This window comes from Seriola dumerili, unplaced genomic scaffold, assembly GCF_002260705.1.
Source record: "Seriola dumerili isolate Sdu_G_001 unplaced genomic scaffold, Sdu_1.0 BDQW01000052.1, whole genome shotgun sequence".
NCBI lineage: Eukaryota > Metazoa > Chordata > Actinopteri > Carangiformes > Carangidae > Seriola > Seriola dumerili.
The window spans coordinates 4,983,938-5,000,128 of NW_019174307.1; the positions used below are offsets into that span (position 1 = coordinate 4,983,938).

Here is a 16,191-nt window from a genome sequence, read left to right on the forward strand (position 1 = left end):
CAACTGTTCGCTAAATGCTTCCTCAGTCCTGTTCACAATGAAAGGGCAGTGTAGCATTTCGGTCATAGGTCACTGTTCCCCTAAGCTCTCCAGAACGTTTCAGCATCTTTCAGCTGGACATTTTCCTCAGGAGTTGAAGAACACCAAACCAGAGTTAAAAGGAGAGTTAAGGTGGACACAACTGAAAATGAATGCCACAGTTCTGCTGCGCCAATGTGGAAAAAATAAATAAATAAAAAACAAAAATAATCAATGAAGCCTGAAATCATTCAATACTTTTGCCTTTGATAGGTCTGATATGTGAGATTTAGAATTATGCTGTTCCATGTGCTATAAAAACCCTCACTCACTCCACTATAATAGACATTCAATAAATGACTATTGTGAGCAGTAAACTGAGAGTTCAGACACTATCACTGACATCACTGACAGGTGTAGCAAATGAATGTATTGTGTCGCTTGACTGTTAATTTCAAATCTATAAAATATACAGCATTGCATTGTGGGATTGTTAGCAAAAAGTAGTGTATACACCATGGGCACTTCGTATATTTGTTCCATTGTGGAATTTTTGAGGTGACTATAGTGGATAAACATACACAGTCTTCATGCACTCAAATAAAATGTAATTCACTATTTTGCAAATAGGAAATCATTTTGGACACAAACTAAGCTTTAGCCTATAAGATCAAACAATAAATCTTTTTGCAAACCAGAGACTTTGTGGCTATAAAACCAGAGCAGTACACTCCCCATGCTACAGTGACTGTCTGGGGGTGCAACTCCAGACTGTAACACCTCCACATAAAAAATTGACACTACACACTACAAACAAGATCACAGTGACACAGGGCGAGTGGCAACTAGCCAGCTGTGGGTCCAGTGCACGCTGCTCTCTGAATCTCCACAAATCCATGGCAACAGGCTCTCATAATAGCAATCCCTTCGGTCAGGTGCTGGTCTTCTGACTCTGTTATTGCTCCTGTCACTGAGTCATACGGCCCCTGGGCTGAGGTTTACTGTGTCATGTAACCCCCCCCCCCCCAGTTTGAGACATCTGAGAGCTCATCAGGAAAACTCATCCAGCAGAGAAAACAATGAGCTATAAATATTTCTAAAATGTCATGTGGGAATTTGTTTGCTGTGAAGATAGTTCTCAGTCACTTTTCTGCAGGATTTCTGTGTTAACCATGTCAGGCAGAAACACAAAATTAATTTTTCATTTAGCTGTAGCTAGACTCCCAAAGACAAAAATGTCTTGCTTACGAAATGTAACCCTAAAACTCAAGATTTGAACCATGAACCAACAGTGCTTATTTTGACACTAACTGAGGCTTGAGTCCGGGTTAGAGGGAGAGAGTGATCACAGAGTGATCATTTCTTCTCAGAGGCTCTTACAGCCCCAAGAGAAATTGCCAACTAAGGCAACTTTGTTCTTAATTAGTTCAGAGAATCTTCAATAAATCCTGCAGTATTTATACATCCTTAAAGGCATACAGTATGAGCCAAGGACAGGGAAATGTACTGTACATTACATTTTCTAGCCGGTAGGTTCCTCAAGTTTTACTAGCTATGACCTAAATTAAGAATTCAGTTCACCATAGGACATGGACTCATTAAAACACGTTGATGCTGTTTTAATGTGCAGAGCCACCAAGAGAGGGCTCAAGATTCGTTTAAGGTCCTAAGCCATGGTTTAAAAAGCCCTTAATCTGGGCCATTTATCACATTCTAATAATGCCAGAGTCTATGAGAGGGTATGAAAAAACACAAGACTTTCCAAAGGGGAAAATGAAAAATGACACATTCCTCAGGGGAAAAACAAGAAAAACGGGGAATATATGGATTGAGTTTGCAAAGTCTCCAAAAGTGAATTGCTAATGACACTGCCTAACGCTACAGGCAAGTTAAAACCATTTCCCTTTTTGAATTTTGCTTGTGAGGCAATATTCTATCCAAGGGAGTGGCTTATAGGCCACTGCAGCTCAATATTCTATAGTATGAAAGAGTACACACACACACGCACACACAAGATACCCACTCAAACCTTTGTACAAGCACATATACCTTTCTGCACACACTCACAGTTACGTGACTAATTAATAAGTGTAAATCAAAAGGATTATATGCATTATATGTGACGCATCAGGAAGGATTTAAAGGATAAAAATGGTTGACTTAAATACAGTCATTTTGCAAATCTGTGTAGAGAACAAGAGCTGCCTGGCATTTGTCTCTATTCTTCATGGACGGCCTGGCTGGATATTTGGTTAGTAACATGCATGTCTGTATAGTCTGCTGACTGTTGGTCATTCAGGAAACGGGCCATTTTAAACAATGGCTATTAAAGTCTAACCTCTCACGTTTTAGTTCTACTTCATGGGTATTAATTAAGGAGATAAATGTTACACAGCTGTTTGTGGTCAGCTTCAAGTCACATAAAACCACTGAATTGTTCAGTGTCAGTGTTTTTATATTTCAGGAAGTGAAATTAATAGAAAATAAAATAATTTCAACCTTTAATTACATTATCAGACTGAGAGCAGGATCACACAGAAAACACTGAAACACCCCCCCTCCTCTCCGAGAGGTTCTTACCTTGTCCTTGTCTTCTACCAGATCACTGAGAATATCATCAGGGTCCAGAATCCCCCCATCACAGTATTCAACATGGTGAGTCCGAACCAGGAAATCTCCTTCCTATGAAAGAGGACACAACTAATGTCAATAAACAACTTAATATGTGAATAGACCTGTCACCTGCTGATCACTCTCCCTACTAATTCACAGTACATGAACATAACGTCTGTCTAGTTCTAAATGCTCTGTTACTGTCAGTGCCACTATTCATGATCATCAGATTAATCAAGCCAGACGCACATAGGCTTCAATGGTAAATTTGAAAAATGATGATGATACATAGGCTATATATCATATTTATGGTACATGGTGGCATCTGTTGTTACTAAACATTTATTGTAATTTACTGTGACATTTTCTTAATCAGTAATAAGGACTGTGGTCCAACCTGACTTTAGTCCATTCACTTTCTATTTCAAGATGAAAATCCCTGTAAAACAGTCGAGCCTTTTACTTGCTCATTCTGATCTATTTCCTACTGAAACAGGTTACTGGACAAAGTTGTAAAATCAAAAACACAAAACAATGGAAAAAGGCAGTTTCATCTCACAGATCAAGTGCAGAGTGACTGCAGAGTTTAAAAAATCTTGTTGAAATGTTGAATTATTATTAATGCTAACAACAAGATAGCTAAGGTATTTAAGATTTAGTTAATTTAATTCAAAAGGTAAATTTTAAGTCTTTGTATCTTAACTTGTGTTTAACAGCATACATTATGATGTGGACACTTAGGCCAACATTGAAATGTAAATTTGTATTTAATGGAGACTTAAATAGAATAAAGCCAAAGCACAGAGCAACCATACAGGTTTCCTCTACTGGTCACCAACTCCTTCTTTTTGTTTCTCATTTATGCAGCTCTTTCTGTTCGTCTCCCACTCCCTCCCTCCCCTCCCCTCCCCTCCGCTTCCATCTCTGCTCTCTCTTTTGTTTCTTTCATCCACACATTTTCCACATCTTTCCCTCGGTACCTTGTACAGATTACAACTCCAACCTGGCCCTTTCTCTCTCCCTCCTCACTCCCTTTCTCCGCTGTGTTGGGTCTGTGATTAATGACATCAACACCGCACTGGACAGCTGACTACATAGAGCTGGTTGTTGAACAACATATTGAGACAACACACGCATCTGCGCACACAAGCACATGCACACGCACACATACAAAACCACACACAGTCTATGGAGAGGTATGAGTCGAAACACTTCAGAGTGGTGCTCCATTAAATCACTCTTTCAGGGTCAGGTGCTTTTCAAAAACTCCCATCAGGGAGAGTGTCAGATGGAGCACGGCGCACTGTGTCCCTGGATATCACTGCAAGTCTCAATGTCAATGCCAGTTCCTACACTAAACTCAACTCTGTTAGTTTCTTTGTATATTTAGACATTAGATCTGGTTAGAGATGCATCTTGTTTCCTGATTTATTTTAGTACAAATCAACACCAGCAGGGGAAATACCATTAATTTTTAATAACAAAGTGAAACAGTTTCAAGCTGCTTGGCTATACATACTTTTGGTGTCTTATAAGAGTTTTGGACATGCAACTTAACTGTGTTCATTAAGGCAAAAGGCAAATTGTGTTATAGTAAATGTGTATTAGATCTGCTCTGCATATACAGTGGGGACCACTTTCCCATTCATCTGAATAGGAGTGGGCACAGACTTTTGGACCACACTAAACGTCTAAGTCAGTTTTTCTTCCAACTTTTCTTAATGGGTTAGAAATAACAAAAAGTGGAATTTAAACCAGTCAATATTTTAAAATGTACTAAGTGAGTGTGATAAGGCTAGTAGTAATTAGTAAGTGTTATGAGTCATCCTTCACTGCCATCTGGCACCAGCTGATATATGTGAGTAAACTACAAATACTATAAATGCAATTATGCGTTTGCTTACTTGAGATAGAGCATTTATGCCTAGTTAAATATAGACTAGGTCCATAGTTTTTTTTCTATTATGTTAAAAAATATTTCAATGGCTTTACAACCATCACTGTTACACAAGACTGGCTGTTGTCTCTCACTCTTCCGCCCTCTCTTCCTGCTGCTCATTGTATAACTCTATTGTAGCACTGACTTGGCTGAAACCCTGGCCAGATGTATGAGAGAGATTTTCAAACATTGCATTTACATTGTTTTATTTTCTCTTTTGCACAGTGTTTATCTTCCTTGAGCACTATCAATCAGGATTTGGAGGCTTATTAACTCTGGGGAACCACATGTGAATGTTTTGTGATTAGCAGAAGGAAAATTTAGTGTCATGTAAATGTTTTTGTATCTTTTCTGCCCTCGACTTTGCACATAGCATCTGAGTCCATGTTTTACTACCACTCATGCTTCAGAATGACATCTAATAGTTCTATATTCTGTATATACTGCTTTACTGGCAAATTCTCAATCCATCATCCCCATGCAAACAGCAAGTCACAACACAAATAACTAAGACATGATAAACTCCACCATGTTCTAAGTCTTTATAGAGAACAAGACCACAAAGAAGTATTAAGGGTAACATTCTCAATGGTTTGCTTACAGACAACTATTATGTTTGATGTAATAATCCTAAGAAAAATGTCTCTTATGTCAACAAACCCTGCTTTGGTTACCATGTCCACATTAAAGCCTTAGGGTGCTCTAGAGTAAAATGAGTTACGGGCCCCTGCAGTTCACACAGCAGACTATACATTGCGTTTTCATTTCAGTTAATATTGTGTCTTAGGGGTCTATGGTCCCAAACAAATTAGCAATTGATCAAATTACAACAAACCAACTGACAAACCCAGCGCCTCAGGGCCGTTTGCTCGCTTTGCCCCCTTAGTGATATTAATAATCTAGCTCTCGAGCACAATTTTTTCTTTTCTTCTATTTTTTGCGAAGCTGCTGCATTATTGTGTAATAATTATCGTAGTCAAGTAACAAAAAAATATTGATTCCAATTAATAGCCATATTAGTCATTTATCAAGCAAAAACTAAATAAGTTTGCTTCTTACATCACATAATCACAAATGCAAAGTTGTGTGTGTCTCCATTTCATATCATTATAAATCAAACACTTCAGGATCTGTTGCTGTCTATCAAATTAAATTACCGATTTTTCATCACTTTGTGATGCCTTCAATTGTAATGGCCATTTGCTTTTACCACAATGTTATAAATAAATGGCAACAGATTTAGATCTGAAAGTAATTTTTCAAGAAAATGTAGTGAAACAATGTCAAATATTATCTGGGTCAAGGCTCATAAAGAAGAGGATTTCCTGCTTTTATTTGTCATATAATCTAAACCAAGTATTTTCCGGTATTTGGTTGAACAAAACAAGACATTTGAAGACGTCACATACAGCGCTACAAAAATTTTTGACAATTATTTGACATACTAATATAAACTAAATGACAATTAAATCAATTGAAAAAAAAATGGCAATTTTATCAATAATGGAAATAATTACATTATGAAGTATTATTAAATAAGTAAATAATATAAAACATACAGATCAATGATTGGCAAAGTGACAGAAAATTAACAAACAACTATTATGATTATCAATTTTTTTGTAAAACATGCAAAATATTTATTGGTTCAAACTTCTAAATTGTTAGGATTTTTCTTTCCTTTACATCATTGTGAACTGTGCAGATGTGAGCCAAGAGACATGAATCACAATCAGATTGTATGTTTTAATTGCAGCAAGAAAAAACAGTGAATGCAATGATAAAAGGTATTTGAAAAACAACATCCAACATTCCTTTGGTGACCAGCTATTGTTTCTAGGTCAACAACACCCTATGATCTGTTGTTACAGTGGGCAAGTCATATAGCTATTAGCTAAGAAGACAAGATGGAGAGGCAGAGAGATAAGAGCTGTGCGCGCACTCATCAAATCTGATATTCATGGGCTGTGCATGAATAATGTGTTACATATTTTTTGGGAACTGCAGAAACCCTGCACCTCCAAATCTGGGAGTTTAAAAACCTAGAGGGACACTTAGATATTGTAGGACTAAAGATAAGAGTTGTAAACACACTGATCTAATCTGAAAATCAGGGGGATTAGCATTTAATACAGTGTTTTGCTTGATACTAATACAGATAATCTTAGGCAATTTGAGGTATTTGACTCTCAGGACAAGATCTACAAATGAGTTAAAACACTATGTAGATTATTCAGTGTTGTTAGGTATGCGTATACCTCCCCACTGCTCCCCCATTCTTCATCTCTGATCAGGCAGCCTTTCAAGTGTGCCAGCTGACACAATAGTTTGGTATGCATGCTGCTGTCGAACTGAAGGCTGTGTAAAGAAGTGGACCTCGGCACATCGCAAAACAGTGATCCAGGGTTCAATTAAAGCACACTCTGGAGCACCTGCTGTCTACACAAAAAGTGAAAAGGTAGCTGTTTCACACACTCAGAGCTGAATAAAGCAACAGGTTTAACCTGAGGCAAAAATTTAGGTCCTAGGCCAAAACTTAGAGGTCTGGCATTATCATAATTTCAGGTATGCCAATACTATAAAGTATTATTGCTGGAGCCCCTCTGTCTGTCTTGACAAATGCCATTTTGTAGAGACAATGAATACTGACGCACCACCTAATTCTGAGGAAAAATAACAATCTGAGTTACATTGTCCCTTGACCTATCTCATCATCCAGCAGTAACAAAGCTTGTTTTCTTGCCAGTGGCAGTGCCATGGTAACCATTACTCAGCCTGTTAGCATTTCAGCATTCCACATCTCAGATGGGCACAAGCTGATCCTTCACTCATCTTGTCAGGCAAAGTCTGTTTATCTTGATGGTTCAAAATCAGATTTCATTACCATCTTACCTACTAGTCACATTCATAATAATGGGCATGTTAACTTTTTTGTACTGTCTGGTGAGCAATTATCTTTTGATAATTAATATGACACGTTAAATAGTAAAATTTAACAATTTTAGAATGTATTAGCCAGAATAACCCGCATACTATGGCATCCATTCTTGAATGATCTGGCTATATAGCAAGCTTGTCAGGCTTCTGTATAATTTGAAAAAGCATGTGCCATTGTATCTTTCTTGACTTGGGAGAATAGAATAGAATAGAATAAGACTTGAACAGAGCATATCTGAATAGAATGATAAAAGGACAGAACAGAAGTGAACAGAATAGAAGAAGTGTAAGACTGGGTCAACAAAGTCCTGCAGAGAAGGTGGCACGTGTCTCCTCCTTGCCCCTCCCTCCCTCTCAGGAATAATTGCCTGTGCTCTGGCATGAGGCCTGAATGCTTTTACGATTTTATCAGCTTGTTAGACCACGCCTCATCAGCATTCCTCCCCTTGCTAACGAAACTACACCACACCCACATTGGCAGGAACCCTTTCATACACATCCACCTAACAATTTATAAGTGTGAGTATACACATGGGTACTGTACATACACCATCATCTTAAAAAAGCAACTGGTTTTACAGTTGGTTTGTAAACCTTTGGACATATCTGGATTGCACACACAACACATTTAGCATCGACACTGTGTTGAATATGGATGCAGTCTAATAATACATATGCATATACATATACAACTCAAACCACATTACAGTTAAAAAAGTGAATATATACATTGATATACTTATATGATTGTGCAGTTTGATATTACACAGTCATACAACCTCATCCTTAGGAGAGGCTAAACCTGAAACCACATAAACAGGCATCCATAAACACACAACCACACACTTGTCTATTTGGCCAAAGGTAATTAAGAAGTCTGTCAACAAACTGATAACTTCCTGACAACTCCCCACAAAAACAAAACAAAAATGCTTTCCTTCCTCCCGCCTCTCTGTCTGGCCACTCTTCCTCTTCACCCTGCTCTTCAAGTTATCTCCCTTTTTTACATTCATCATCTTTGTTCTGATACCTTCACAGGTTCATTCATTTCCTCTCTGCTGCCTCTCCAGATGAACCTCAAGTATGACTGTTTTATTTTTTCTTTTAATACGACTTTCATTTGCCATTTCCCTACCACAGCTTGTGCTTCGCCTCTATGTCCATCCATCAAGAGTGATACCTCTATATTACAGCTGTCAGTAAGCTAAATACTTATAGATCATGTTTCACTTAGTTGCCTGATGTACTGAGTGAGGTGAGTGACAATTAACCTAATACTGTCACAGTAGCTGAGTGACAGGCCAGTAACTCACAGGCCCTGTTCAGACCTGGCATTAACATGCGTCTTCAGTGATCTGATCACAAGTGGTCAGCTCTTAGTGCCTCAGTTCACAACTGGCTTTAAAATGCGTCTTGAGTGACTACTCGTGATCGGATCTCACTTCCCTGCTTTATGTGCAAATAAACACGTATGCGTTGTTGTTTTTAGCCAATCCGACATACAGGTCCATTGTCAATGTGCTTGTTTGTATGTGTGAGTGAGAGAGAACGAGAGAAAGAGAGAGAGTGGGGCATGGAGGGGTTGAGCGAATCATTGTAATAGTAGAGTAGTAAAATATTTTCGGTTCATTATGAAACTGTGTTGGGACTAATCAGACTGTGGCAGAGGACATGAGTAGAGTAGGCGGTCCATCAATGTGGCCCAGGACACATTTGCGTTCACACTGCTAAAAGAATATGGACATGTGGCCCAGACCACCTCCGAATGTGGTCTTAGGGATCAGATCTCAAATGTGTCCTCATTGCATCTCAGGCACTTTCACGCCTCTACTGAGAGCTGACCAACTGTGGGATGGGATCAACCAAGACGGATGTTAATGCCAAGTTTGAACAGGGAGACAAAGTAATCCAAGAAGGAACTTAAAAATTTCAGCAGCACACATTCAACTTTCAGCTTGAGGCGCAGTTAGATTAGTACATACATATGATCCACAGCTTGTAGCAGTAAGGTTTATGTTTTAAATTGTTAATAAGCACCTTAAATATATTACCATCTGTAGTGTATACAAAGTGTTTTAGCTAAATTCAACATGATGTTTACATAATAGCATCAGTCACTGAGCTATGAGTGTATGTCCGAAACAGTATATAGCATATCATAAAGTGAGACTGAAGTTTCCACCGAGAACAGCTTTACATGAGCTGGGAGTCTACAAAATACTTATAAGAGACTTTTCTATGCATTAGTATAACAGAGGTCTGGTGTATTCTACATACCAAAACATCAGCACTTTCTTACTGCCATTCACTCTCTAATCCTGTTTGTCTCCCCTATCCCCCCTTTGGTTCCATACTGGGCAACACAAAAGGTAGTAGAAATTCTAATAATTAGGCTGTGATCAATGTGAAACTGAAATCTAAAAAAAAAAAATGCAACTAAAATACAAAATCCTCTCTAGAACTCTTAAGCTGAAGACTATACCTCAAAGATCCCCAACTCCTTTTAAGATCACTAAAATGTAGCTTTAATGCCTATTTTCAGTGTTAGCTCCGCCTTAGCAGCACTGTGGGAACTCTTCACAAAGCAGCTGATACTGTTAGTTAGCTACAGTGGTTGCAGGCTGGAACACGCAAGATAATAAAATGTTTTTAATACAAGCAGCAAGTAGGATGGAGCAGATACAGAGGAAGGGGAGAGGGAGGGAGGAAGGGAAGAGGGAGGGAGGGGAGCAGGAGAGAGAGAGACAGAAAGTGACCTGTCTATGTGACAATTTAAAAACATGATTTGCCTAGCACTGGGAGGATTAGCGACTGGACAGCTCTATAAAATACACATATCCTGGTTTTCTAATCTTGAAACACACTAACAGCCATAATTATGCAGCTACAGCAACAGATTAGTGTTGCAGTAAAAAGACTGTGTGATGGGAAGAAAGGAAGAATAATACACATAGAAACAAATATAAAGGAAGAAGAAGGGATGAAAGGAAGCAATTAAGGAGATGAGGAACAAGAGAGGAGTAAGATAAAAGTGAACACAAACAAAAAAGATAATTTTTCTTTTCTTTTTTTTTATATTTTATGGGCATTTTTGCCTTTATTTTTGATAGTACGGTGACAGATAGATAGGAAAGTCAGGGAGAGAGAAAGGGGATGACATGCAGCAAAGAGACATGGATCGAATTCAAACCCATGGCTGCTGCAGTTAGGACTAAGTCCATATGGTACACGCTCTACCAGGTGAGCCAAAAAGGACAATATTCTAAATGCTAAACAACATACAAAGAGAAGAGAAAGAGGCCAAAATGATCAAAAAGTAGGAATAATAACAATAAAGGTAAAATAAAATAAAAAAAAACTGAGGAATGTGAAGGTAGTAAGAGGAGAGATTGAGAAATGCTGACAAAGGTGTGGGAAGAGAGAAAGAAAACAGAGAGCGAGGAAAAGATAAAGAAGAAGAGCCGTGGGAGAGCAGGCCAAAACACACACAGTGTGCATGTGCTTAACAAGGCATTTCATTCACACAGACAGGAAACAAAGTATTTAAACACTGAGAGACCTAATCGATAGAGCAGGAGGTGCATCATTACACACATTGCAGCTGCAGGAAAACACTCTGGAGCTCTCACTCTGTCTCTCAGTGAACATTAATAACACCTCATATTTTGCCGCATTTGTGTAAAAGTTACTGCAAAATGGCATGTGCCAACACTTGCTGGATCGCCCTTAAATTTTAAATTTGAACACTTCAACTTGGACCTATATCGGTATACATTGCTCCTGCTTATACCCAGTTCTACATGGTATTAGAATAGACGCTTCTCATAAAGAAGGAACAGAAGGTGTAGGAGGAAGTGTTCAAAGAGGAAGAAGAGTTCAAATAGCAGTAGCGAGGGTTCCTGATATGTGGAGAGCTATGAGGGAGGTGAAGAGGAGATGCAGCAGTGAGAAGAAAAGGCTGATAACTAAGATGAGGGGGGCAGAACACACAGGAGCACTGAGTGGGGAGGGGTGCGGGTAGATGAAAGGAGATTAAGAGGCTAAAAAGGTAGAGAGACCAAGAAAAAGAGGAGGATGGAAATAATAAGTGCTGTCTCTGTGTCTGTCTCACATAAACACAAACATACACACACAGCTCCAACATCTATCCCTCAATCACAACTCAGGCCATCTATCTATATGACTAGCGTGCTCTTTGAATAATGGAGCCAATATGAAGCGAGTCACTGAGAAGATTTGGTCGTCTGATGGGGGTCACAGGGTTCCCGTCCTAAGAGCAACGCAGGGAATCAACAGCAGTCATAAAGGAATCACAAGAGGAGGAGATTTACATTTTACACTCAGAACTAAAGTGGAAACGACTCATGCCTGCTCCCGTCTGGACCATCACAGTTCATATCAGACATGCTTTTAATTTTTCATACAGAAATTATGAACTGGACCTCCTGGCTTTATCTAATTTCCCAAGACTTTGGGATGTGAAAATCATATGGTCCTTTCATGATATAAAAATGACAGAGCTTTCGATTATTCTTTTATGACTTCAGGGAAAACCTCAAATATTATGAAAGTACTGTTTCATAAAAAGTTATCTTGCCTCTTTCCTAAGTCTTTCAGGAGTTCATGAAAATCTTTTCACATTATTACAAAACTACTTCTTACAATTAATAATGTAGCTAACCGGTGACTTGAAGGTCAGGAAGACTCAATGAGAGATAGAATTAAATTTATTCATGCTTTTGTTCATGTTCTTGAGCACACTGGACTATCTGGTATCAATGACAATGAAATGTTATTCTACAACTATAATTACTGCCACACAAAGTTTAACAAATGAGCAGCACTTAAATGAAGAAAACACCCACCATAACCACCTTGTAAGGTCATGTGTACAAGGTGAGCTAATTTTGAGATGGACCTGTTGTACATATTTAGGAAACAACAACATTTGAATCCTTCAAATTAATATTTGTGTATTGTGCAAAGAACTGTTTAAAAACAATAATGATAAACACCTCTGCCTGGATTTAGAGCAGCTGCACCACAACACACAGTCCTATGTCACAACATTGCCTGTCATGAGAGGCTAATTTTAACCATTTCAGCTTCTGACCGGTACCTGTTCCAGGAGTTTTCTGTATCTCTGCGTGGCTTGCTGAATGAGGTCCCTCACGGTCCAACCCTCCTTGCAGGGCACCACCACACCTGTCTGCCCAAACGTCACTGTCACCTTCATTATAGCACTCTCCGCTTCATCCAAGATGAGGGCTCTCTGGTTATGAGTGATGAACAATGGTGATAATGTTGCAGGAAGGCTCCAAATTGCAGAATGCCCCCCAGAAAGTCTTGGTATGGAGGCAGGGATGTGACCAACCAGAAAAAGTGAGATAAAAAATGGGGGGAGAAAATCAGTGAGTGGTTTGGGGTCAAAAAATGAAGACATTTGCATCCAATTAAACTCAACACTCAAAACAGTTTCCTCAAGTCACACAGTGTCAGCTTGTCACAGAGTGGTCACAGAGTCTTAAGATTGTTATTGTCTGTCCATGCCATGTCAACCAAAATAAACAACAAAAACACAAAGTGATTATAATGCCAGTATGCCACTACATACATTACGTTAGAAGCACAGCAGTCTCTTCATGCTACAGTTGCATTGTAGGTGGTAAACGAAAAGAGTGCGTGTTATGTCATTTCTCACTGAGAGTTGACTAACTTTGGTTTAACTTTACCTGACAGAGGAACGCTAGCTGTCTGGCAGCTAGCTACAGTTGGCTAAAAGTGATTAGCTTGACAATGTAACCTGGCCTGGCTAAGAGAGCGAGCCAAGGAAAAAAGCATTCACTTTGCCACAAGCGTAACATATCATCACGCCCTTCCCCGTTACATCAGGTGATATGCTGCATCTTATTTGGACAAACATAAAAATGTATGTCAAAACTTTAACACAAAGTAAGCGAGCACCGCTAGCTAACGTTAGCCACCTTAGCTGAACTTTGGAGGGAGGGATGCAGTCGCTGGGGCATCATTCCAGAAGTTTTCCCTCTCGCAAGTTTCCCTTTTTCCAAGCGGTCAGTAGCATCCACTTCATCATCGATACTCAAAGTATGGCAACGTAGAGGTTGTTTTCATGTTCGGGGGCAAACTGGAGCCGATGTTAAACAATAAACAGACCACTTCAATGTGTGTTGGAAAAGTTTTGAGATGCCTCCAGTGCCGTCCGCTCCTGGCCAGTTCCTGACCAGCTCCTCCACCGCTTGTTGCTGTCACTTTCTTAAAGGAGAACTGCTCCAATTATTGCAAAGAGATAATGCACAATTCATGGATCCACATCACAGTTAGTGCCCAAACAGTAAGATATGATGTGAAGGGGGAAAGAAAAACTAGTGAAAACTGACAGAAGGTGATATGAATTCATTTATTGGGATAACTGCAGCGGTGGAAATCATACTTCAAACCTTTAACTGAAATAGCAGTAATGGTGTTGCTCTTAAAATGATTTAAGATGAATGAATCACATATACACACAGGTTAGATTCTATGAGTTTTGTATTTTTCCATGTAAAACCTGTTCCTAAAAGGTACTAGGTCATATAGCATTATACAAACTCCAAGCTGTCAGCCAAGCTTGCATGACATCAATATAATAGCCTCTGCCTCTGAGATTTTTACTTTTCTGCTCTATGCAGTACACTAATTATAATTAATTTACTTTAGTTATTTATTAATTACTTAATAGTTTGTATAAGGTCATTATGGAACATTTATTTTTATGTTGTCACTTAGACACACCCCACTTTTATTCAGTTTATTTGTGACTGAATTCTAGTGTTTGGTTAATGTATTAAATGTGTTAGCTACTTCAAATAATCCAGATATATTTTTTAAAAAATCCAATATATTTTAACCAAAATAATGTAGAAAAAACATAAACAGCTGGAGGTCTGACTGAATTGCAATAATTATAAATGTTATTAGTAGTAGTAGTAGTAGTAATAGATTATGTTTTACCTTTGTAAAACTAGAGTTGGCATGCACCCAGTGTGAGTGTATTTTTATGGTATACTTAAATGTCAAAGACATAATATTAAGGGATACAGTAGACATCAAGTTTGGCCATGCAAAAAAACTTAATCAAACCCTTTGAATGTCTTCTGCTGGTTGGCACTAGTTCAGCATTATAATGTTGAAGCCAACAAAAATACTGTACTTACAAAACATTTTGGCTTTTCGCAGTTTGGTTCATCTTCAAAGAGGAAACCCCTCCCTGTGAGGTGGAGTTTGGCTTTGTAATTAGCAGCTCAAATGTATGCATGTGTATGTCTGCTAATTGATTTGGGCTAGGTTTAGTTTCTGGGTCACTGAATTCCATTGCTACTAATGAACCCCAAGGGAGGATGAACGTTGTGCATGCATGCATTTTTTTTCTTCTTTCTTTCTTTGGCAAAAGTTTGAAAGTTGGAGGTACACTTGAATAATCATTTAGGATGTAAATTGTGAAATGTTTAATTTAAAGGGGAAGTAGAAGTAAGAGGAAAAGCCACATCTTTTTTCATTACACTACCACAATACACTGTAAATATAATAATTCAAGATTAAAGGACTGACAGTTAGTTGGTTTAATAGCATTCTATTCAATTCGTTTCAATGTGTGACATGTGATATGTCATCATCAATTCAAACTTGATTTGTAAGACATTGCTTATGTCCCCAACACTGCCAGTATTTCATGAGGACTTTTTTTACATGTCACATGTAAATTACATTAAAGATGCATGGCTCAATTCAATTTTAGCTGCTTCAGTTTCTAAATCCTGGTATTGTGTGGGCTCACTGTCACACTGTCATGACTTACTGGGACTCTTGAATAGAACAGAGCCATCATTAATGTAGGTAACACCCGTGCTTTTCCTGCTACGATTAGTCAAAATGTCTGCTGTGTAAAAAGCCTATGACTGAGGCCATATCCACACAACAGTGAATAAATCTTGTGTTGTGTCACGTCTAAGGGTGGCCAAGACACAACATGAAAAGGATCCATTCTTTCTCAGTCCCAAACAGAGCTTGCAATTATGGAAAATTAACAATGTTTTATTTAAAATATGATAATACATAGATGGACCTAAGACTGACTTCACAACATATCAAACAAAACAGGATTAACAAAACCTATAAACTCAAGAGGTGCAAAGCAGCATGGCACAGAATGCATCTTACAATCACAGTTATAATACAAACAAGTGGCTATAGTTGGAAGAACAAGGAGATGAGTACAGCTGCAGCACCATATTGGCTCCTTATGTAGTTTGCTGATATTAGGAAGGAGCCAGTGGCTGGTAGACCATTTACAAATTTACATTACATAGCCTACTACTATGGTTGCAGCACTAGAAAAAAGCAATCTGACAGATCTAGGCTCCAATAGCAACAGCATCTTGAAACTTAAAAAATGATTTAGATTTAAAATTTAAAATGCACCTAACTGTTGAGCCATGACACACGCACAGTATTTGACTTTCTTTAGCTGACCCCTACACACAACCTTAGCCCAGCTGTCAACAAAGGTTCCCCACATTCTTTTCATTCACAGAGATACACACCCTTGTATTCAAACCTTGCACAGTTGATCCATATGGTTGCTCATTCCCTCTCCTCACCCCATATGCTAACCTCAGCAGTGTTCT

The 16,191-nt window shown here is 38.6% G+C and overlaps 1 protein-coding gene across 1 annotated transcript in view; it reads right to left on the reverse strand.

Annotated features, from left to right (window-relative positions):
- Positions 1 to 13,741, reverse strand: part of LOC111218203 (partitioning defective 3 homolog B-like) — a 198,203-nt gene extending 184,462 nt beyond the window's left edge. The window contains exons 1-3 of the mRNA XM_022740380.1: positions 13,492 to 13,741; positions 12,627 to 12,852; positions 2,599 to 2,700 (exon numbers count right to left, since the gene is read on the reverse strand). Of these exons, the coding sequence (XP_022596101.1) occupies positions 2,599 to 2,700; positions 12,627 to 12,743 (219 nt within the window). The 5' untranslated portion in view covers positions 12,744 to 12,852; positions 13,492 to 13,741. The remainder of the gene's footprint in view (positions 1 to 2,598; positions 2,701 to 12,626; positions 12,853 to 13,491) is intronic.
- Between the last annotated feature and the right edge of the window lie 2,450 nt (positions 13,742 to 16,191).